The 23999-nt window shown below is 42.3% G+C and overlaps 1 protein-coding gene across 1 annotated transcript in view; it reads left to right on the forward strand.

Annotated features, from left to right (window-relative positions):
* Window positions 1–23999, forward strand: part of gria1a (glutamate receptor, ionotropic, AMPA 1a) — a 91316-nt gene that overhangs the window by 14717 nt on the left and 52600 nt on the right. Inside the window, 2 exon segments of the mRNA XM_028008817.1 lie at window positions 14224–14463; window positions 18773–18957. Coding sequence (XP_027864618.1) covers window positions 14224–14463; window positions 18773–18957 — 425 coding nt within the window.

The following is a 23999-nucleotide window of genomic DNA, read 5'->3' on the forward strand; positions in this document are numbered from 1 at the left end:
TTTTCACTAGAAAAAACCTGATAAATGTGGTGATTAATTCCATTCATCTTCGTCAGTCAATTTTAGAGTCACATTTCTCAGCCATTACAGTTGCCAGTCTTAGGCGGTATGTCTTTATATCCTTTGCAAATTAAGAAATTCTGCCGGTTTGCAAATCTGCATTAGCTCAGTCAGGAGAGCATCTGTGGGAGCAAAGGTTCCAAGCAATTTGAATTTCCTCCTATGTGACTAGCTTTAAACATGACTTCTTTTTGATTTCTTTTAACAATATCTTTTTGACTGCCAATCTTCCACGGAGGACATATTTGATGTCTGCTAGTATATCTGTCATGATCTGTGTTTTTCTGTGTTTATTTAGAGTTTTCTGTGTCCTTAAGTCTCTTCGTTGTCCTGTCCTCCCCTTGATTGTTCCCAGGTGTGTCTCGTTTCTGTCATTACCCTCCCGTGTATTTAACTCCACCTGTGTTCTTTGTTCGTCGTCGGGTCCTTGTCTATGTCTAGTCAGTTCGTCGTCAATGTTAGCTTCTTTGTCGTCAGTGTTTCCATGTGCCTGCTGTTCGTTGTTTTGACTGGTTTTCTTCATTAAAATCACCGTATTCATCGTACCTGGGTCCGCTGCCTCTGCCTCACCACCTCACACCCGCACTTCATGACAATATCCTGGTGACAGGTTCTTCCAGTTGAGTCTTGGATCACTGTAGCCCAGCATCAGCCTCTTGCCAGCTTCTGTGATTAATACTCACCATTCCCAGTTTAGGGACAATATCTTGGTAGGTTTAGGCTTGTTCTTTATTATTTTCATTTTTGGATGATGGACTGCACATTGTTCTGTCAGATGTTCAAAGTTTGGGAGTTGTTTTGAAGCTAACCATGGTTTAAATTACTCCACAACTTTAACCTGGCATGTTCCTCTACTTAAATTACTTCTTTGTTCTGGATTTTAATTAATTAGTGGTTACAGGGTTTGATTCCTGTGTGAGCCTCATATGTACAGTGTGTCCTTTTTCTTTTAATTCGGAGCTATGCACTACCACATACAGTCGCAATAAACTGCTTTTTTTTTTATTTTTACATATTCAACACGACAAAATGTGCATTTTAACAAGACACTGTAGCTACAATAACTTGTTTCTTGCTTCATTTTGTTTCAACTGTTTATCGAACAAGATAACATTTTTGGGCCACATTGTGGATTAGGAACCCTTTTACGCTAATTTCTGTCCTTCATTCAGAGAACTTTTTGGATTAGCTGATTGTCATCACAAATCATTTGCTGCAGCAATTTTCCCCTATTCATAAGCTTCACTTATGTTTTCACAAAAAGAAAAGATGTCTGAAATTGCTTTTAGGGTTTTGTAGTGATCAGGAATTCTGCTCAGGTCCGAAGTGAACGCTTTAATTTCCCAGTAGCTCGGCTGGAAATTGGTGAAGACCGTTGTTAATTTAGACAGAGGCTCCAAAGGAATTAGCATGTAGGTTGTGTGTTTGGCTCCACATATCCACCTCCATCGGTTCCTCTGTCAGACAAATGAACGTGTGCGAGCGGGACCGTCCCCTCGCACCTGTCGACACTGATGCGCAGATGGGGAGATAATTGCAAAGGGATGATTGTTAAGCAGATAATTGGAGTTTCCATACCCCCTGACAGGAGCTGGTCTGGGCTGCGCTTCTGACCCGCTGCCCAGGTAAGCATTTATGCAGCAGGCGGCCGGGCCCCGCAGATTGGGAAACGTGGCGAGAAACGTCAAGGAGGAGAGACGATGACAGGGTTAGAGACTGAAACACAAGAAGGGAGAGGGAGAAAGAGAGAGATGTATGGAGCTGAGGGGAGTGTTCTCACACCCTCGATTAGCCGTTAAATGAGGCGACGCGGTGCCATTGTTTTATTACTTAGAGGAAATGGAAGAGATCTAGATTTCACGGTGTGGTTCCTATGTTTCCCACTGCTAGGCTGGCATCTGTTCTCTTTGTTCACAGCGTTCTCTCCATCATCTTCTCTCACAGGCACTAATACCCCATTTTATCCACATTCTGTTTGCCGTCACCTACATGTGCGATGGCTCACTTTCATTTTGTCTCATGCTTATTAACCTTCCATTATCCTCTTTTCATCGAAATCACTTTTAAGTAAGAGTCAAAGGCCCGGTTGGTTGCTCAGATGGTCTCAAATCCTGGCCTTTTTCTGTGATTTCTTTCTCTAGTTTCGAAATGTTCTTTTCAAATCTCACTCTTTCTCTTCTTCTCATACATTTCTCTTTTTTTTCACAAAACACCACAAACAGTGGCACAAATCCTGTTTTATTTTTCTTGCACAGGCAGTATATCTTACTCTAGCTGTCTCTGCCAGGGAACAGCAAGCACCCTTCGCTGGAGCGCAGCAGTCTAAGGGGCATGTGGGTACATTAGAAAGATGGGAAAGCAGTGAGGCAAAACCTAGTCTCCCCACCCCTCCTCAAAATCTTCAAAAAGTCTCCCGGCTCACTACCTGGACTCACTCGATGGAGTCTGCATGGATGAAATAATCTCTTTCTGCTACATTGACACATTATCCCTGGAGGTGCTAGTTGGCATGAATCTTTTTTTTCTTCTTCTTCTCCCTTTTCTGAGAACAAATTTCGAAATCTTTTGCCGGAGATCCCAGAGAAAGCTGCTCATAAAGTGAAACCCTCCCATTCAGTCGTGTCTGCAGACTGTCGTGCGGATCCTGGTCGGAGTTGCATTTCCGTCCCCCAGTTCCCTGTTCTCTGCACAGAAGGAGATTGATTGCGATGCATGACTCATGCTGTGTTGGCGGTCCCACGGACTGGGCCACCCCCACCCATCACCTGGGGGATTCTTTACAAGCACGGGGTGTGTGTGCGTGTGTGTCTGTTGAGGTATGTGCATCTATACCCTACGTCTATACCCTCAAGACGTAGCTCTGCTTTCTTCTACATATGTGTACGTAATGAACCAGTTATTGACTTTTTTTGCTGTGCCTTTCATTTCCATTGCTGATTAGCTCTGCAGAAGATAGATGGGACCCGTGGGACCGCAACATGCTCTCTGTTTTTTATTACATGCATTATCTGGCAGTTATTAGCCATGGGTGGCTGAGTGGAGGACAGTAGTACCGTCTTGCAGTGTCTGTTGTCACTTGTGTTTATCTCCTATCAATGTGCTCTGCGGTTGATTGAGTGACCTTTCACCCTTTGGAGATGGTGTACATTACTGCCTGATGTGACAGTAATGGCTCTGCTCCCACCACCATTAAAAAAAAAAAAAAATGGCCAAGTAACTGTCGGTAGGGGATATTTACTCCACTAACCAGCCATAAAAGGAATATAAAGTCGCATTTAATTAAATTGTGTTTAGACTTTGTGATTTTGTCATTTTAAAAAAAGAGCTAATAACACTCTACACAGATATAGTCCATCCATCCATCCATCTTCTTCCGCTTATCCGAGGTCGGGTCGCGGGGGTAGCAGCTTCAGAAGGGAGGCCCAGACTTCCCTCTCCCCAGCCACTTCTTCCAGCTCCTCCGGGGGAATCCCGAGGCGTTCCCAGGCCAGCCGAGAGACATAGTCCCTCCAGCGTGTCCTGGGTCTTCCCCGGGGCCTCCTCCCGGTGGGACGTGCCCAGAACACCTCACCAGGGAGGCGTCCAGGAGGCATCCTGACCAGATGCCCAAGCCACCTCAACTGGCTCCTCTCGATGTGAAGGAGCAGCGGCTCTACTCTGAGTCCCTCCCGGATGACTGAGCTTCTCACCCTATCTCTAAGGGAGAGCCCAGCCACCCTACGGAGAAAACCTATTTCGGCCGCTTGTATCCGCGATCTCGTTCTTTCGGTCATGACCCAAAGCTCATGACCATAGATGAGGGTGGGAACGTAGATCGACCGATAAATCGAGAGCTTCGCTTTTTGGCTCAGCTCTCTCTTCACCACGACGGACCGGTACAGCGCCCGCTTGACAGCAGATGCTGCGCCAATCCGCCTGTCGATCTCCCGCTCCCTTCTTCCCCCATTCGTGAACAAGATCCCGAGATACTTAAACTCCTCCACTTGGGGCAGGACACCCCCCCTGACCCGGAGAAGGCACTCTACCCTTTTCCGGTTCAAGACCATGGCCTCGGATTTGGAGGCACTGATCCCCATCCCGGCCGCTTCACACTCGGCTGCGAACCGATCCAGCGAGAGCTGCAGATCACGATCTGATGAAGCCAAAAGGACCACATCGTCTGCGAAAAGCAGAGATGAGATCCTAAGGCCACCAAATCGGATCCCCTCAACACCTTGGCTGCGCCTAGAAATTCTGTCCATGAAAGTGATGAACAGAATCGGTGACAAAGGGCAGCCCTGGCGGAGTCCAACTCTCACCGGAAACGAGCCCGACTTACTGCCGGCAATGCGGACCAGACTCTGACACCGGTCATACAGGGACCTGACAGCCCGTATCAAAGGGCCCGGTGCCCCATACTCCCGGAGAACCCCCCACAGGGCTCCCCGAGGGACGCGGTCGAACGCCTTCTCCAAGTCCACAAAACACATGTAGACTGGTTGGGCGAACTCCCATGCACCCTCCAGGACCCTGCTGAGGGTGTAGAGCTGGTCCAGTGTTCCACGACCAGGACGAAAACCACACTGCTCTTCCTGAATCCGAGGTTCGACTATCCGACGGACCCTCCTCTCCAGGACCCCTGAATAGACCTTGCCAGGGAGGCTTAAGAGTGTGACCCCTCTATAATTGGAGCACACCCTCCGGTCCCCCTTTTTGAACAGGGGGACCACCACCCCAGTCTGCCAATCCAGGGGAACTGCCCCCGATGTCCATGCGATATTGCAGAGTCGCGTCAACCAACACAACCCTACAACATCCAGAGCCTTAAGGAACTCCGGGCGGATCTCATCCACCCCCGGGGCCCTGCCACCGAGGAGCTTTTTAACCACCTCGGCGACCTCGCCCCCAGAGATTGGAGAGCCCAACCCAGAGTCCCCAGGCTCCGCTTCCTCAGTGGAAGGCATGTTGGTGGGATTGAGGAGGTCTTCGAAGTACTCTGCCCACCGGCCCACAACGTCCCGAGTAGAGGTCAGCAGCACACCATCCCCACTATAAACAGTGTTGGTGCTGCACCGCTTCCCCCCCCTGAGACGCCGGATGGTGGACCAGAATCGCCTCGAAGCCGTGCGGAAGTCTTTCTCCATGGCCTCTCCAAACTCCTCCCACACCCGAGTTTTTGCCTCAGCAACCGCCCGAGCCGCACGCCGCTTCGCCCGCCGGTACCCATCAGCTGCTTCCGGAGTCCCACAGGCCAAAAAGGCTCGATAGGACTCCTTCTTCAGCCTGACGGCATCCCTCACCGAAGGTGTCCACCAACGGGTTCGAGGGTTGCCGCCGCGACAGGCACCGACAACCTTGCGGCCACAGCTCCGATCGGCCTCCTCGACAATGGAGGCACGGAACACGGTCCACTCAGACTCCATGTCCCCCACCTCCCCCGGGACGTGTTCGAAGTTTTGCCGGAGATGGGAGTTAAAGCTCCGTCTCACAGGGGATTCCGCCAGACGTTCCCAGCAGACCCTCACAACACGTTTGGGCCTGCCAGGTCTGACCGGCTTTCGCCCCCACCACCGGAGCCAACTCACCACCAGGTAGTGGTCAGTGGACAGCTCCGCACCTCTCTTCACCCGAGTGTCCAAGACATACGGCTGTAGATCCGATGAAACGATGACAAAGTCGATCATCAAACTGCGGCCTAGGGTGTCCTGGTGCCAAGTGCACATATGGACACCCTTATGCTTGAACATGGTGTTCGTTATGGACAATCCATGGCGAGCACAGAAGTCCAGCAACAGAACACCGCTCGAGTTCAAGTCGGGTGGGCCGTTCCTCCCAACCACGCCCCTCCAGGTCTCACTGTCGTTGCCCACGTGAGCGTTGAAGTCCCCCAGCAGAACAAGGGAGTCCCCAGGAGGAGCACTCTCCAGTACCCCCTCTAAGGACTCCAAAAAGGGTGGGTAATCTGAACTGTCGTTCGGCCCGTAAGCACAAACGACAGTCAGAACCCGTCCCCTCACCCGTAGGCGGAGGGATGCTACCCTCTCGTTCACCGGGGTAAACCCCAACGTACAGGCGCCGAGATGGGGAGCAACAAGTATGCCCACTCCTGCCCGACGTCTCTCTCCCTGGGCAACTCCAGAGTGGAAGTATGTCCAGCCCCTCTCAAGGAGACTGGTTCCAGAACCAGAGCCATGCGTCGAGGTGAGACCGACTATTTCTAGCCGGAACCTCTCGACCTCACGCACTAGCTCCGGCTCCTTCCCCACCAGAGAGGTGACATTCCACGTCCCAAGAGCCAGTTTCTGCAACCGAGGATCGGACCGCCAGGGTCCCCTCCCTTGGCCGCCACCCATCACACAGTGCACCCGACCCCTTTGGCCCCTCCCACGGGTGGTGGGCCCATGGGAGGGGGGGCCCATGTTTCCTCTTCGGGCTGAGCCCGGCCGGGCTCCATGGGTAAAAGCCCGGCCACCAGACGCTCGCCATCGTGCCCCCCCTCCAGGCCTGGCTCCAGAGTGGGGCCCCGGTGACCCGCGTCCGGGCGATTTTTCTTTTCACTTAAGACTGAGCATTGACAAAAATACTAACAATGTAATGATAACTCAAAATAAGTAATATACATCGCGTTCCGTATTTAACAAACTTCATTTTGCGTCCACAATGTAGAGCTTTTCTTCTGACAAGGCATTTGTTTTGGAGATGACACTGTGGCAGAACATGTGAAAAGGTTGTGGATCTTGTTACTAGTGATATATGTTCAAAACATAAACACAAAAAATAAAGTCATGGCTAGTTACACCACAGAATCAATGCTTCTGTCTGCAAAATAATCTAATCAGTTTGAGACCACTGAGGCTCAAATACAGCCAGATAAAAGCACATCTCAACCAACATATTCCTGTGGGAAAGCAAGGCAGTATTGTAACTTTGGTACTTGTTTCTTTTAATGTCAGTGTGGAGGTTTCTGTACCTGCACTGTAAGTTTTGATCCTGCCTTATACCCAGCCATATTCTAATATGCTGCACTGTGATTGTTTTATTATTGTATTATAAACCCTGTGAAACACTTTTCCTTTTTTCATTTCTAATGGTACAGACGTTTAAAGCTGCGGTATGTACCTTATATAAAAAAATATGCTTTTTAAAAGTATTTATTAAAACTGTCACTACGTCGTGACAGTATAATATGAAACATATAAAGTGTGTGTAAAAATTGAACTCTTTGCTTTGCACCAGTTTGCTGTGATCTGCACAACGTCATCAGAAAAAACAATCAAAGTCAGGAGGAGGGTCTTAGCACTGTCAATCATTCTCGTGTACACGCCACTTACACTCTCTTCCTTTCTCTCTGCTACGCTACAGCTGGTTCACCACGAAGGAGGCTGCCGTGAATGCTCAGGCTAGTTAGCATGGCCACCAATAATGGTGGATAAACAGTTTTACATTAAGTTGTTTCTCTGCCATTAGCATGTTTAGCAGCGCTTACACAAGATTGACTGACGGCACTAATACTCTCCTGGCTTGGCTTGGATTGATCGTTTTGACTTGGTTGTTTCAGACACTAATAGTAGCACTTGGGAGGAAGTGGAGAGTCACAATCTTTTCGCAGATTATCTGTCTCATACTGTCATGGCGGCACTTTTAACAAATATGTAAAAAAAAAAAAAAACATTTTTGTAAGATTTACATACAGCAACTTTAACCATGACAAAATAGAAACATTGGTTTGTGTCGGATGAATCTGAATTTCAGACATCTTTAAAGAAATAAATGTTGCTTTCCATTAAACAAAACCTAAAAAGAACAACAACACCAAGCAAAACTAAAAACCTAGGGTTTTATTAGTATAGGCTCCTTTATGGGCCGTTGGCAAAATCAACAAACACTATTATAATGGCTGCATTCATACTAAACACCATATTGAGATTTTTAGAGCAACATATGCTGCCTTCAGCCTTGCAACCGACGGTGCGACCTGTTCGTGGTGAATCCCGCTACTTGCTTGTTGGTTACTGGGATAGACTCCAGCCCTCCTGTAATGCTGAACAGGATGAAGCTATTACAGAAAATGGATGAATGGATATGCTGCCTTCAAGATAACATATTATCTAAGGATGTCTATGTACTACCAGTAGTTTAACTAAATGATTAACAAAATGCAAGGACAGAAACAGTTATCATAAATGAATTATTTTTGCTTTTCTCCCCATTAGTTTGTTCAGATATCTGTAGATAAAAAGCACATTTGGCTTCACACTTTGCAGCTGCTGAGGGATATGGCATTGTTGGTTACAAACATTCAGAAAAAAAAGATTTAATACAATAGATAGGTGGGATAAATTAGTGTCACTTTACAAGACCTGGGTTGGAGACTTTACCCCCAAAACAGGTTTTTTCAGGATGATTGACCTTTGAAGCACAAATCACTAAGCTCCCTTAGGACAAACATCCTGCTGAAGTGAAATCCCATCGGTACCACAGGGAACATAAACCAAGAGAAAGACTTTTCCTCTCTAGTTTCCCTGGAGGGGATTTTCTCCTTTGTGCTGTTCTCTGTAGCTCACTGGATCAAGTTTTATGTAGTATAAATCCGGCCAAGAAGGTTGATGTTATGCCTGAGCTACTTTCTCTCTCTGTTTGCCCACATATTTCGGATCATTATTCTTTTGAAAGACAAAATCACCAACGGGTTTTACTTCTCTGGCAGAGCCCACCATATGTTTACGTAAAATATGCTATTATTTCAAAGAGTCCATGATGTAGAGCGGTGTGACAAGATTTTCTACATATGCTTTTCTCCGTATTCATCCCACATTTCCCATCAGACCTACCTAGAGTAGGTAGAGTAGTTTTTTATAGATTAAAAAAACCTCAGTATTTGATCAAGTAGACAGTTAAATTGTGCACATTTTCACAGGGTTGCATTTGTGCATACCAGGAATTATTTTATATTTCCTGGTAGTCATGTCAAACAACCAGTTGGCGCCGAGATAGTCTCTTAACAAATGTTTGATATGATCCCTGCTTTCTATTTCATCCTCCTGCTTGTTGGAATCCAAAGTTTTTTAAACTTCATAGTTACTCCTTTGATTGTAGAGACGGTCACATTTTGGCAACAAGCTACGTATATTGTCTTGTAGCCACTGCCCGATATGTCAAGATGGACACACATCTGCTTTGGTTAAATAACATGCTGTCTTGGCTTTCCTGTCACGAAGAATGACTAAATGGAGCAGGAAGTAATAGATTCAACATTTTAAACTCCTACTCTCTGATTGACTTTAAAAAAAAGTATAAGTTAAAAAAAAAAGATGTTTCAGCTCCATTTATGTCTTTCAGATACTTCTTGTCGTTAAGTTCTTACACAAAAGTGTCCATATTTATTCTATTAAACATGAAAAAATAGCATGTTAAAAACATTCAGATATGTGTGTTGTATTTTTTTTCTTTTTTTAGATTTTAAGCAAGCTGATTTTCTGTAATGAAAACACGTGTGATGTGGCAGCCTAATGCACAGGTTATCAAGCAGCTCCAGCGGAGTAGCTGGAAGGAAGGTACCTTATTCAAGGACACCTTGAAACAGACTTCATCATCTGTTTGCCAAGATATTTGGTAAATATTAAAGTGCATTCAAATAAATATGAAATAGCTGTGACATAAGGGGTCCTTGGACAAAGACTTTTTTTTTTTTAAATGTAACTCTCAGGCATCTGTCGGACATATTTTCTATTCATCCATCAAGAATTAAAATGCTGTTTGATGTAATGTTTGTTTACTTGTCACGTCAAACTTAAATTCTGCGGTTAAATATTTATAAGTAAATATGAGGGGTTCAGCATTGCTCAACAGCTTCCATTTGCGAGCTATCCCATCATCCAGAAATTTGGATGCAGGAGAAACTGTCACAAACATGCCCTCTTTGTGCAGCCGGCACAGACACGTCTGTCATTTGATATTTGGCTCATGCCAAGCAGAGGAACAGCTGCCGGGCACAGGAAACAGAACAGGGAAGACTTGAGTTGCATGAGTTGTTTCTGACAGCTCCTCCTTTTGTGCGAGTATCACTCCCTTTGGGATCTTAGTTGCTATTTTATTTTATTTATTTTTTTTATGTCCTGCAGCCCAAAACACTTTGTCCACAACAAATGTAAATTAACTTGTTTGTTCACAGAGAAAAAGTTTAGAAAGTGAAAGCACAGATCCCAGAGAGCTGTCGTCCTCACTCTCAATGTAGGTGTTTATACAAAAAAAAAAAGAAAAAAGAGTTCTTTTGATTTGTTGACTGCAGGGAAATTGGGGAGTTTAGTTTGATTTTGTTCATTTGGTCTTTTTTGTGGTTACATATTAATGAAAGCAGACAGAATGTGGATTTTGTGGAAGTGGAAACTTCCTTGACCAGTATGACATTTTCACACATGTAGGAATTCTACAGTCGCTTAGTTTGGAAAGTAAACCCTTACAATACTTTACAAAAGCATTTAAACCTTTAAACTCGCTGATATGAAATGTTTTTAACACTGTTTTAAGAAGTAAAGATCCTAATCTTTACTTCTTAAAGATCTTCATGATCAACAATCGTGTTGAGTTTGTAAAATCATTTTGGTCTACAATAATTACATCTGAAATGCTTTTGGGGCATGTCTCTACCAGATGAATCTAGGGATTCAACCTTGATTCCAACCTGATCTGTTGGCAACAATGTCTTGGTAAACGGTCACAACTTTATCCCTGAATTTGGTAAAAATGGAGCTGAGAAAATTGCACAACTAAGCAGTGACTTATCGGATGAAAGGGCTGCTCGTAAGACTGCGCTTCTCTGTCGGATTGTCTGATTGTTCATTAGTGTCGGTTCCTCTTGCCCGAATGAGTAAAAGAGCCTAAGCTTTTCTTCTCAACAGAGTAGCTTAACACTGCATATAAACAGCTAAAGCCAGGGGACATTTGTAAAAACGAAGCAATAAAAAGGAGCATAAAAAGCTTTTAAATTTGAGCCACCATAACTTTGCCTCTGGTTTATATCTACCCACCATAATAGCTGTGATGGATGTTTAATGGGTATTATCGCTTACTTGTTTGGAATCTAAATGCAAATTTGGTGCAGCGGAACTGAACTGGAGATCTTCCGTTATTTCCCTAAAAATATCTGCGGATTTTTCAAAGCCGAGCGAGGGTTTTGGGGGTATTTTTCTGCAAATTTGCTAATTCCTTCAGGGAGGGGAAGACTAATTATGACAAAATGTCCAAACAGTCGCAATTCCCAGCCCATCTTCCAAAAGCTTCGGAGCCACTGTAATCCCTGCCAGAGAAACTGAGCGTTGCCCGGGCAGCCTCGGTCCTGACGCCGTGGCAGCTGTAACCGTGGTAAGGTGATCAGGGATGCCAGGGCGGACAGGTGTTGCCGGGGTCTTCGAGATCACTTGAGTTGTTTCAGGCCCGACTCAAATGTCGCTGCACACGTGGAGTAGCAACTAACAAGCTGCTCACACACACACACACACCCACTATGTTGCTGATATATCCTGCTAGGTTAGCTTTGGCTGCTGGGTCTCGCTAATGGCCTGTGTCTTTCTTATGCGGAGCAGACAAACACATGTTTGGCCTGCCAGCTCAGAGAAAGGGGCCTTTGCCACATGGCTAAATAATTTTTTTTATTTTGCAGGTATGAGAAATGAGAAATGACTTATGCTCAGTGAAACATGTTAACTCCGCTCCTGGGCAGAGTAATGGGACACTGCACAAAAAGTCAAACAAGCTCTCATTACCTTTCATCCAGGCAGAACGCGAAGGACACCTCTGAAATCGGCCCTGGAAAATTGTAACGCACGCTTGTGGAAGGCAACGGATCAAAAAGCATCAATTTACGAGTGAGAGCATGTGCAGACCATGAAGGGAAGATAGTTCTGTTACTGAGTCAGTGTGGCGAGGCGCAAAATGTCTATTTCAGGGCTGCTTTAAGTAGGGTGACTCACCAGGCTTTTGGAGCACTTCGGGCTGCATATGTGTTTGTGTGTGTGGGCATGTATTTTTATGTGATAACGCTGATTATTTTTTTCTTTCTCTCTCTCCCTGTATCTCCGTCACACACACGTGCCTGCCTGGAGGGGGCAGGTCTGTGACAGATTAGGCGTTTTGGGTCTTGGCCATCCTTTCTCTCTCTCTCTTCCTCTGTCGCTGCTTCAGCTCCGAGCAGCAGGCTGGCCTTTGCGCGGGTCCAGGCAGGAATTTCAATCTGTTTGGTAAATACTGAGATAAGTGAGGCCCACCCATCACCTCAGCAGAAAATAGTCCAGGCCAGACCACACGAGTGTAAAGAGATTATGTTCCACCGAGAGAATATACCTTACAAGAAAAGAAAGCTATTAACATCAATTTGGCATTTTAAGATGTACCGGGGTGCGGAGAAAGCACTACGTGGCATACAGAGAGTGATTTGGAGAAAGAAAGGAGAAGAAATGTGAGACGGAGGGAGAAAAGCGAATGAGAGATGAAAACCACCTCCTGCAGTTAGGAAAATGTCAATGGAGCCCTGGGGATGCATTGATTAACCTCTCTGTTCCTCACCTCCTCCACTGAAGCCAAGAGCCACACCAGTGGTGCATAAACATGATTTTAATTGGAAGACTTCAAAACGCCTCGAGAAAGATGACAATCTCTTTTGTCTCTCTTTTGTTCCTGCTTTTTATCCACAAATTATTATTTTTTTGTTCTGTATTCCTGATTGGATTTGACTCTTCAGCTCAGTTTAATTCAATTAGGCCTCTGTGTTATGGATTTCCCCACACATGTACTGTTTTGATCTGCAGATTGCTTTAAATAAATGCGGGGAAGAAAATCTGCACATGTCTACAACTGATTGGCTAATTGTTAGTTTTGGTATTTTATCTGAACTCTGTAACATTTAATCAGAAATGTGGTTTAGACCTGTAGTTAAATCATCACAGCCTGGAAATTTAATCACAGGGTCACCAACATTTTACCAAAGAAAGTTTTCACGTTACACTCTGTGTCATAGGACTGTTTTTGCAAAAAATAAAAATAAATAAAACATTTCCCCAAATGCATTGCACATTTTACCTTGACGTTATTTCACATGAAAGATAACTTAAATTAAAAGTGTAGAGGTAAAACATTACTTATCCCCAGCTGGTTGTGTATTTGGAGAAACGTTTTTGAAGGAACAAACATCCATTCTATTTACCAATGTGAAATATTTATTCTACAATAATAAATCTAGATATTATTTCAGGTTTCACAGCATGCATGAATACAAATTAGCTAATTGTTTTTTTATTGACATATTCAGTTAATATAAAAAAACACACACTTATAAATAAGATGTGCATTGTTTAAAAAATATACTTCTAGACTCTTTCAGTGTAAAAAAAAAAAGTGACGTCAAAGCAGGGCAACAAATCTGAGCAGGGTAATAAAATTTGCAAAGTCCCTCAGGATTGTTTCATCTGAATGATAAATGAATACATTTTTTTGTGTCAGTGTTCGTTAATGCGGATGGAATTTATTTAATGTTTCATGAACATGACCCTTAATAATAAAAAGGATTTTAACATAACAAGATTTCAGAAATGAATAGTTTAGGTTTCTTTGTGTCACTTGGCTTTCTATTTCTGTATCATCAAAATAAAAAATAATTAAAAAAAACAATTACCAACACCATTTAGAGATATTCTTTGTCACCTCACTCCATCTTTCTTTAGACATCTAATCCTTAATCCTTGGTTTGCTGATATTTAGAATCCTCTATTTACATTGAAACACTTAGAAATTAGATGGAAAATGTCTCTTGCTGGCACTTTCTGGGTAAACAGAAGTCTTCTCCGGCTGAAAAGAAAGAGAAGGACTTTCCTGCAATTATAATATTGCAGCAGTTTCCACTTTAAATCAGGTTGTCGGAGAATAACCACAATGAAATCACACAGCAGTGAAGCTAAAAGCGTACATGCAGCCATTCCGATTGATTATTTGCAGTCAGTGTTTTTTTTATTTATTTACGGTGCGTAAAAGAAAATAATTTGAGAAAACATTTTTATGACTGTAGGAGTCACACTGTTCCCACAGCCTATGGAATAGCTTGTTGTCCAGCCAAGAGTGCCTTATTTACCATTGATTTCTTTAAAAGAAAAACACTTTATCTAATTTTCTTACTTTCTGTTTTGTCCTTTCCAGTTTGCTCCCAGTTCTCCAAAGGTGTGTACGCCATCATTGGCCTCTATGACAGGAAGACTGTAAACATGCTCATGTCGTTCTGCGGCGCGCTGCATGTCTGCTTCGTCACGCCATCCTTCCCCATTGAGACCGCTAACCAGTTTGTCATCCAGTTGAGGCCTGAACTCCAGGACGCTCTGGTGGGAGTCATCGAGCACTATGGGTGGAACAAGTTCGTCTACATGTACAGCTCTGACTCAGGTAGGTTGTTTTCACACTGCGTAGATAAGATTTGGTCATTACCAGAGAAGGTGATTGTGTAGCTAGTTTTAACATTTGGTGTGTGTGTGTGTGTGTGTGTGGGTGGGTGTGTGTGTGTGTGTGTGGGTGTGTACATTTTTCTCTAAAATATTTGAGAAGACTGTGATTCACATCACCAGGGTGACAGAAGTAATCTTTTCACAGACAGACTTAAAAAAAAAACCCACCAACCTGCACTGACTTGCATATAAAGTAGGTAACAGAACAAAATATTAGTCTTTTTATCGATCTGTCACTAACTGCAACTTGTGCCTCCATGCTTCCTCTTAGAGTAAAAATGGCATTAACATTCAGTTCAACCATTTTAATAAAACTCCTGCAAAGGCAGACAGAAATTAGGCCGAGCACCTGTCAGCCTTCTTCTGTGTAGCCAAAAAGCTTTACCTTATGCCTTGCCATCTGTGCCAGGTGTTGCGGGTTTCAGAGCATGACCATGGTTGGTTCCTGCTGCTTTTTGCAACAAAAAATAACACCCACTTTACATAAAGTACATATCCATATGTGCTTTTAGCTGATGCATAAGTGTAGAGCGTACAGGACTCGTCCACTCGTATGTTTGACCTGTTGGAGTAAAAATAAGAAAGTTATTAAAAGCCAGTGATTGCACAGACGTCTACCTCTGTTTAGACTGATGTCTGGCTTTGACTGTTCCTGATTTTTTTATTTTTTGTTATTTTCCTCAGCCTACTTTATTATCTATTCAAGAAATGTCAGATTGTGTGTGTGCGTGCAGGCATGTGGGGGGTGTGCGGGTGTGTGTGTGTGTGTGTGTGTGTGTGTGATTGTCCAGGGTCACCTCTGTGTATCTGAGTTGTGGGATGAAGCAGGTGAAATCCATATCAGTGGTCCTCAGTTGCCTGGATACTACCGCTGCAGTCGCCATTCCTACCGAGTTATTTTAAGCCCTGAAGAAAAACCCAATTTACTTCAATTTGTCTTGTTTGTTTATGCATTTTCCTTATGGTTCCATATGTTAACTTTAAATATTTATGCATGATTTATATCTTTAAAAAAAAAAGGTAGGTGTAATATCTTGTGGAAATACTCTTTTTTTATTATTTTTGAAATTGTGAATGTCTGAGCCTTTAAAGATTTGATCGTCTTGGGTACAAACTTAATGGTTTAGATTGATTCTTTTTTATGAGAAAAGAAATTATTCTAAGAATTGTAGACATCTCAATAAGCTGTTTATTTTAGCTGTCATGCTAACAGTCTTAAAAGGTTAACATTTGATTTTTTTAACATTTGTTTAAATAAAAAGACTGAGTGTCTGGTAGCCAAGCACCAAATACATGAGATGTTTGCTACTGAAAATAAAATTAAGTCAGACGACTGTTTGTCAATAAGTGGAGGAGGGTTTGAATTTCTCTAAGCTCCATATGAGTTGAACTGCAAGCACTGTAGAACAGAAGGATTTATCGGTTTCCATCAAAAATACTCACACTAAGCTGGTTTGTTTTTTACCTACAGCCTGGGTAAAACAAAAGTACTTTTTTTTTTGTATTTTCTGCTGTCCTTAGCACGACCTTGAACTAACTTAAAATGTACAAAACACTTCTGCCATTACACTACGTCATTATTTATTGAACAAAGATCCTAAATAGCAGAAGCGAGTGAAAAAACAACATATCCAACATATCACGTGTCTTGTCTTTCATTTTCCTCTTTTTATTTTTTTGGAGACATCCATGTTGTTTGATGAATGAGTGGCTCATCTCTCTTTTTTTTTTTTTTCTTTTTTTTTAGTTTCAAAGGCCAAGAAAAGAAAAAAAAAAATTTGATAACCCATTTACCCTATCGTGAGCAATATTGAGGAAATGGGCTCCAGAGCTGTTATTTTTCTCTTCTCTCAATTGCCAGATGCCCAGGTCTCCATGTACCGCCTCTGGCTAAAAAGGTGCTTATCACAGCCAGATTCCATTATGATATTATTCTCTTCCAGGATGCCTTTGGAAGACCATTTTTTGCCTCTGCATCTCCTGAGAGGCTCCCTGTCAGGCGGGCTCTGATTTATACGGATGCATTAGGCACGTTCAGAAGCAGAAGATGCTGTTTGATGCAAATATAACAATTCGAAAGGAAAAGAGAAGCAGGGGAGGAATAAAGAATAGATGGAATAAAGAAACGGATACTGTAATGGTGATAATCCAGCCGCACTGATGACCTGATGAAAGCGCGATTTACCCTGGGAAACGGGTGAATTCCAATTTGTTTAAGAAGGATCCAGACTAAAAATCTAAATACATGGGAAGCGATCCAAAGACCTACTAGTTAGTTTTGCCCTTTTTTATTGCAACATTGGTGGTATGACAAGCTGATGCTGGTTTATTTGTCCAAGTATCTGCTGTGGCAGCAAATCCTGAAATAGTTTCTAATTACATCAAATTCTCATAGTAATTTTGAGCTGGTGAAATAAATTGTTAAATAAAGATATTTTAAGAGTTTCCATCATGTCTTTGGCTTTTGTACAAGATACATGTTCTCCATTTCATTTGTGGTGAAGGACTTGTTTTTTGGAATGCTTGCTGTACATCTGTCGTTGGATTCCTAATACGCAAATTAGTACAGAGAATAATCCAGTTACTAATTTTAGAACATCTTGAATGCTTTCAAATGGAGTTCTCAAAAGTTGTAGCATAGTATACACAATAATCTACAAAACTAATAACCCTAAGCACATTACGGTTTTGGGAAATAAATAACGGTATTGGAAGAAAATTTAAAAAAAAACAATACAAGAAAAGAGAATGAATAATTCCACTCTGTGACATTTGAGAGTGTTTGTGCTGCCTGGTGCTGTGCGTTTTGCCGAAAGCTTTAAAGACACCTGAAATTGACTCCATTGAGCGATAGCTGACCCACTGATCTTTTTCACAACAGTGATTAATTATCTCCCGTGTTCCCATGCCTGTCATCAGTTACAGAGCTACTGTTAAATCTGTCACCAGCAAGGGTGGCAATTATTCACTCATTAGCAACAGAGGATAAAAAAAAAATAAATAAATAAAAAAACCCATCACCATCAAAGATGAGGTACATCTCCACGTTGCTTTGCGGGAATGTCTCTCTAGCTCCTGTATCTAATTTATTCTCGACATCCTCCCATTTTTCTTGCTTTCTCATTTATTAAGGTGTTGCAGTCATATATGACTCTGGAACGCCATTTGTCTTTTTTTTTTTGGTTAATGACCTGGTGTCAAATAGGCAGCAGGAAATTCCTGGAGAGCAGCTGCTGTGCATTTTAATAAGACCAAGCAGCCATCTTTCATGTTTGCCAGCCACGTTTATTATTGTTATTTTGATGAAGTGTGCGTTGTTTTTTTTGTTGTTGTTGTTGATGATAAACCAGATACTGAACCGCCAGACATTCTAAAGATGTCGTGAGTATAGCAAAAATAAAAAATAAAATAAAACATAATAAACAATAAAAAAACCAACCTCATCAAATGCTGGTTTGCATCTCACAATTTTCTAATTGCTACAATTCATTTAGATTACAGCAGCCAGTTCAGTGTGGGCGAAATTACTTTATTTACTCTGTGGAACGACTGCGACTGCCAGCTTGAGAGGAATCTGATCGGTCCTTTGCCAGCAGCAGCACAGAAGTACAACAGTGAGTCAGACTGTAAATCAGAGCTCAAGATCAATGTGTTCCCTAATCGCCTTTTATTTCCTGTCTTACCATAAGCCCTCAGCTCATTGGCTGCTCTGCTTCTCTGTGATGTTCAAGTGTCTCGGCGGCACATCGGCGACAGCGTAATTGAGTATCGCCACCTGTAATTGGTGCTTAAAGAAAGCAAGTCTGGCGGGGTGTGTGCGCACGCATAGACCCCGATGAAGCCCGGGCCGATTATTTGTTAGCGTGAAAGCGGTGATTACTTAGGCCGGCGGCGCACAAGCCCGAGAAGCACACCTGTAAGTGTCAGAGTGCTTAATGGACTGTCCCGCTCATTACACTTTATCACTAAAGCTACAGGGGAGATTCTGATGGATAAGCTTATAAGTAGAAGTATGGGTCTCTGCACAGCTTCTGCTCGGTTCGCAAGGCGCTCTAATTTGCTTCCGCAGAACGCAAGCGTAATCGGGTTTCAAGTTATGGCGCGAGAGAGGTAGACGTTCACGACTCGCTTTCTGGACACAAACGGCAGCCAGTCGTTCATCGTGCGTTGCAGGAATCCCCTTGATGAATGCATCTGAATGTTGTTTGTGCAGCGGCGGCTGACGCATCTTTTACTTTGTCTCTGCGCAGGGCTTTCGGTGCTGCAGAAGGTTTTGGACACAGCGGCGGAGAAGAACTGGCTGGTGACCTCGGTCAACGTGGAGAGCATGACGGGGGACTCCTTCATGAAAGTGTTCAAGGACCTGGACAAGTGGAAGGAGGGGAATATTATCATTGATTGTGAGACCGAGAGACTCACTGGCATTCTCAAAGAGGTAAAGTCATTCAGCGTCTGTGTTTTAGTAGGGAGTACGTCAAAGTCGTGCAATGATTGTGAAATTTAGAAAACTAGCATATTGTTTTCAAAAGGTTTTACGAATGAGAACTTAAAGTGTAGTGTCCATTTATCAACCTCCTAAATGTAGTTCATTTGGAGAATGATGCTGCCAGATTTGCAAATCTAGAGTCTGAGTTTGCTGTCCATCTTCTTTTGCATTATATGTTTTAAAATTTCCACTGCTAAAATATTGTATAATTACCAGTACATCAGACTATAAACCTACCTTCAACACCATGAGAAAAGAAACATATTTTGCTGTTGTTTTTCCTCATAATTCAACATCAGACATGACATGTTCAACAAGTTTGGTTCCAAAAACACTGCACTTATTTTGTAAAAGAAAGTACTTTAGACTGGCAAAAAAATCCACAATGGCAAACCATAGTTACCTGTTAAACACACACTAACACACTGACAACATTCGATAGTGTGGTAGCATACAACAACAGCGATATTCTGTGACTGAAAGAGCAGCTTTTTAAATAAAGGACAAGTTTCTTTAGAAAAAAAACCCCAAAAAAAACACTCACCGCAACACGATGCTTTAGGATAAATTAAATAAAGTATAATCAGACCCTGAATTTTTGTTCAATCATCCATTTTTATAGAATTATCTTAGAATGACTTTCCAAATGAACCCTGACACAGTCAAGAACACTCCAGTGCAACACTGAGATTAAAAGCACCATATTACAGCAAATGACACGGAAATACAGCACAGATAAGGTCAAGCTGAGACCCGACACAATAGAGAGCAGGGATTAGAACAGCAGCCTATTGATGCATGTAGATTTTTAACTTGAAGTGCTGTACTCTTTAGATTTGAATAAAAAAAGGCAGCATAATCCAATGACTGTTTTAAATAAACCCAGTGTTGTTCAGGCTTGACAAAGCAGCAGCACAGACATCAGAATAAAAGCTGCTTCACATAGCTAAGCAAATTAATTACAGCCACTGCAGACAAATGCGTCTCCTTTTGAGGGAGGCAGAGATAATAAAGCTCTTCTTTTTTCTCTCTCTCAGTTCATCAGTTATCCGTTTTGGTGGAGATGTGGTCAAATCTATCATCCAGACTGACTTTATGCTAAGTGTCTATTATTTTTTTATTTATATATATTTATCTTGTCATTAGTCATTGAGCCACAGTTGATTTTCCTTTACAATCAAATCTTCCACATGGACGGGGGAGAGAGTCCAGTGAGCTAGGTGCCGAGGGGTAATGTTTGCTATGGAAACCGTTACATGGCAACGGTAGAACTTGAATAGTTCCATCGTTGCCATTTCAGACGTCACGTGTCTGAAAGTACGTCAAATGTTTCTGTTATATTTTCCATACCTAGAAAGATTGGATGGAGATTTGAGAATCTTTGAAAATTAGCTTTCAAATGTTTCCTGGGCCTTTTTAATACTTTCACGCATCTGATCTAAACTGTCCATCCATCCATCCATTTTCTGTACACCCTTGCCCCTAGTGGGGTCGGGAGGGGTGATGGTGTCTATCTCCATCTAACACTCTGGGCAAGAAGCAGGGTTCACCCTGGACAGGTCGCCAGTCTGTCGCAGGGCAACACAGAGATAAACAACCATGCACACACACACTCACACCTAGGGAGAATTTAGAGAGACCAGTTAAGCCGGAGAACCCAGAGAGAACCCACGCATGCACAGGGAGAACATGCACACTCCATGCAGAAAGAACCCGGGCTGGGAATTGAACCCAGGACTTCTTGCCTTCTTGCTGCAAGGTAACAGTGCTACCAACTGCGCCACTGTGCAGCCCTCTGGTCTAAACTGTAAAATTGTAATGTGTCCTGTATATTTAGGCTTTTTGTTCTACTGTAAGGTGAAACGCCAACCCAATCTCAAATTTTTTACAGTCATCCAACTGGGTTTCTTGTTGCACTGCCTTATGGTTAGCCCATTATCTACCCCTCTGCCATGTTTCACAGGAGGCGTGGTTTTGTTTGAGTGGTGTTCCCTTGAGTGCTATTTTATGAAATGATGAATCGCTAATTCAGCCATCTGGTACTTTCAAAAGTCTCAGGGCTGTAGTTGCCAAGGACTGGAGTTCGGGACCTGTGATTTAAAGTGATGTGTAGTGTTAGGTTTCTAGATTCAGACCCAAAAGTTTGTTTTTGGCCATATGAAAGAGCACACCTTCTTTTGCATAATTGTTGTGACTTCTACTTGACCTGTGTCAAACTACTAGAAGGAACTCTTATTACTTGCTTTCAACTTCCTTTTTCACTTTTCTTCTATAAAGGCCAGATTTTTTAGTGAACAACTGCTGGTTGCGTTGTTAAACTGCTCTCAAGGTGCTGTTTGTTCGCTACTGCTTTCTAATAACCCTCTGAAGCCTCTAGAGAAAATCTATTTTTGCACTGAGATTTAATAACACACACTTAGAATCTGGACTCCTAAATTCAGTTGGCTGGACTGAAATTTATTCAAGAATTTAAGAGCAAAGGATAGAAACGCGCAACACATTATCAGATTTATATTTGCTAAAAAAAAAATTAGGAAAACTGTGCATTCTTATCTTTTCCCGTAATTAACCATATAAAATCCCAATAAATGACAGTGAAGAAAATAGTTGCAATGTAAGAAAATGTTCAAAAGCTCAAGCGCTATGGACATTTTGCAAAGCACTACAAAATGAGAACCAACGGGCTGTGAATGGATGGTAGGAGTTGGCCGTTGCTTTGCTCAGGTGTCTTTCTTTTCTTCTGGAACATTAAGAGTAGGAGCGATTTAAAACAACGTGATTGCATTTTTAGCTGGCATTTCATTTCCCATGATTGGATCGTCACCCACTCACCCCAAGACCGCTCAAAGAAAACAGAGCTTGGCATCACTGTCGACTGTCCGCCAAACACAGAATGTTCAATCGCAGCTTATCAACAACAATTTCACTAGGCGGACCTTTCAATGTGCAAATTTTTCCAGGTGATGATTGGAGTTTATGTAGGTAGTCCTTTAAAAACCAAATTTAAAACCTCTCTAGGAAGACCCATTTATTTATTTGTTTATTTATTTATTTATTCCTTTCTCAAGTCAGACGAGCAATCGCTGAGTGTAAAATTGTTGCATTTCCAATCCTTCGTACTTGATGCACCAGCATCGAAACACATTAATCTGTTTTTGTGTTGAGCCCAGCTTTAATGGCTACAAAAAGCAGGCAACCGATGTGTTACTTTCAGAGTTCATGGCGCTTTCTACCTGGATAAAGAAACCTACTGTACATCAACATCTCTTCCCTTTTTAAATCCAATGTTGTTCATTATGGCTTTATGGCTGCATAATGGGGCTGTTTTTCAACTGGATGTTTCAAGCCATGCTGGTGACCCGTAGTAACAAAAATGTTTAGTATGATAAATGCTCCAGAGTGATGTAGTCCATACAGTATTTGATTACAGCTGAATTACATTTGGTATTATCAACTCATGATGTGAGCAGTACTTTAATGTCTGATGTGCTGAACTATAATTTGTCTTGCAAGCTCTGTACACTAATATCAGCGATATCTTTATTAGACAAGTCATTCATCAAAAGTTTTCTTTCCTAAATTGCTGCTGATGAAGTATCCTGCAGATTTGCAAACTTTCGCCCTAATTCACCAAAGAATTGCTAATATTTTTGCTTGCACAAAGCAAAAGAGCCTCCCTAGACAATGCCTCATATCTGGATGCATAAAAGAAAGCATCCATAAAAATGATGAATGCGTATCATCTGGTCACGAAAAGCTCAAAATAGTGATGTATATCGTAGTATATTGATATAATACTAAACATTTTCCAGGACTATATATATTGTGTACGTCTGCGTGTTCATGATAACAAATTATTCTTACTATATAAAAACTCCAATTTGATTTAGAATGTAACCTGAACATGGAAGGTCTTGTAAATAATAAGACTGTCTTAAAGCTTCTCTTTATAATAAGTGATTAATAACTTATTTCGGTATCTATTTATGTTTAAACACCTATGTTTTCCATCTTTATTATTACAGATAAGACCTTATTTATATTGTGCTGTGAGACTGAATCATTTGCTCGTACATACTGTATGTTGACATGCTGTGTGGCAGATGCGGTCTTTTCGGCTGACTTTGCTGTTCAGTCAGTCTGTACCGGATTCTCAGATTAAAAATCAAGCAGCCGATCCACTGCAAATTAGCTAAACCCCTTTCTTCTCGATCTGACCTGCATTTTGTCAGCATAGCTCTGAAGTCAATAACCCATTATTTCAAAAGCCCCTTAAAGTTGAAGTGGTTCATTATTGCCTTTTTCTGACTGACCTTTATTCGACAAGGTATAATTTATTTTTCGTCATTGATATTATTCATTTTTGAGTTCAGTTCTTTCTTTTATATTGTTTATAAAAAAAAGAAGGGAAAAATAAAAACATTCATAGTTTCATTCTGTCGACTGAGGCTGCTGTGCAAAACTGTTATTGATGCCCCAGTGTCTAAAGTTAAGGTTATTGCATCAGGTTTCACCAGTTTACAGGAGCTGAACCGGAGAAGTTCCCCATTCAGACTACTGCCATCAATCACTGACATGCACTTGCTGCCTCTGTACTGTTGTCCCTGTGCATCCAGACAATGACAAAGGCAGCGACACACACACCCCCACCCACACACGCCCACACAAGGACGTGTGGAGACGCCTCTCCATGCTTTGCCCTTTAAACTGACTCCTGAGTTCATCTCACACAGTACACAAAAGATATAACGATAAAGTCACGGAAACTATCCTGAGGGTCGACATACAGAGGAAGAATGTCATTTTTATTTATTTATTTTTTTTTTTAGGCCACCTGGAAGAATATTTCTGTGATAGGAAATAGATTTTTGTATGTATTCTATTATGGGGAGACGTCAAAAAAAAAGAAAAACTTATTTTGTTGCAAATGAACTCTGCGTGACTCTTCAAATTTGCATGCAATATTAAAAGGAAACTGATGCCAAAATCTT

The sequence above is a fragment of the Xiphophorus couchianus genome, chromosome 23 (genome assembly GCF_001444195.1).
Source record: "Xiphophorus couchianus chromosome 23, X_couchianus-1.0, whole genome shotgun sequence".
In the NCBI taxonomy this organism is placed as follows: Eukaryota; Metazoa; Chordata; class Actinopteri; order Cyprinodontiformes; family Poeciliidae; genus Xiphophorus; species Xiphophorus couchianus.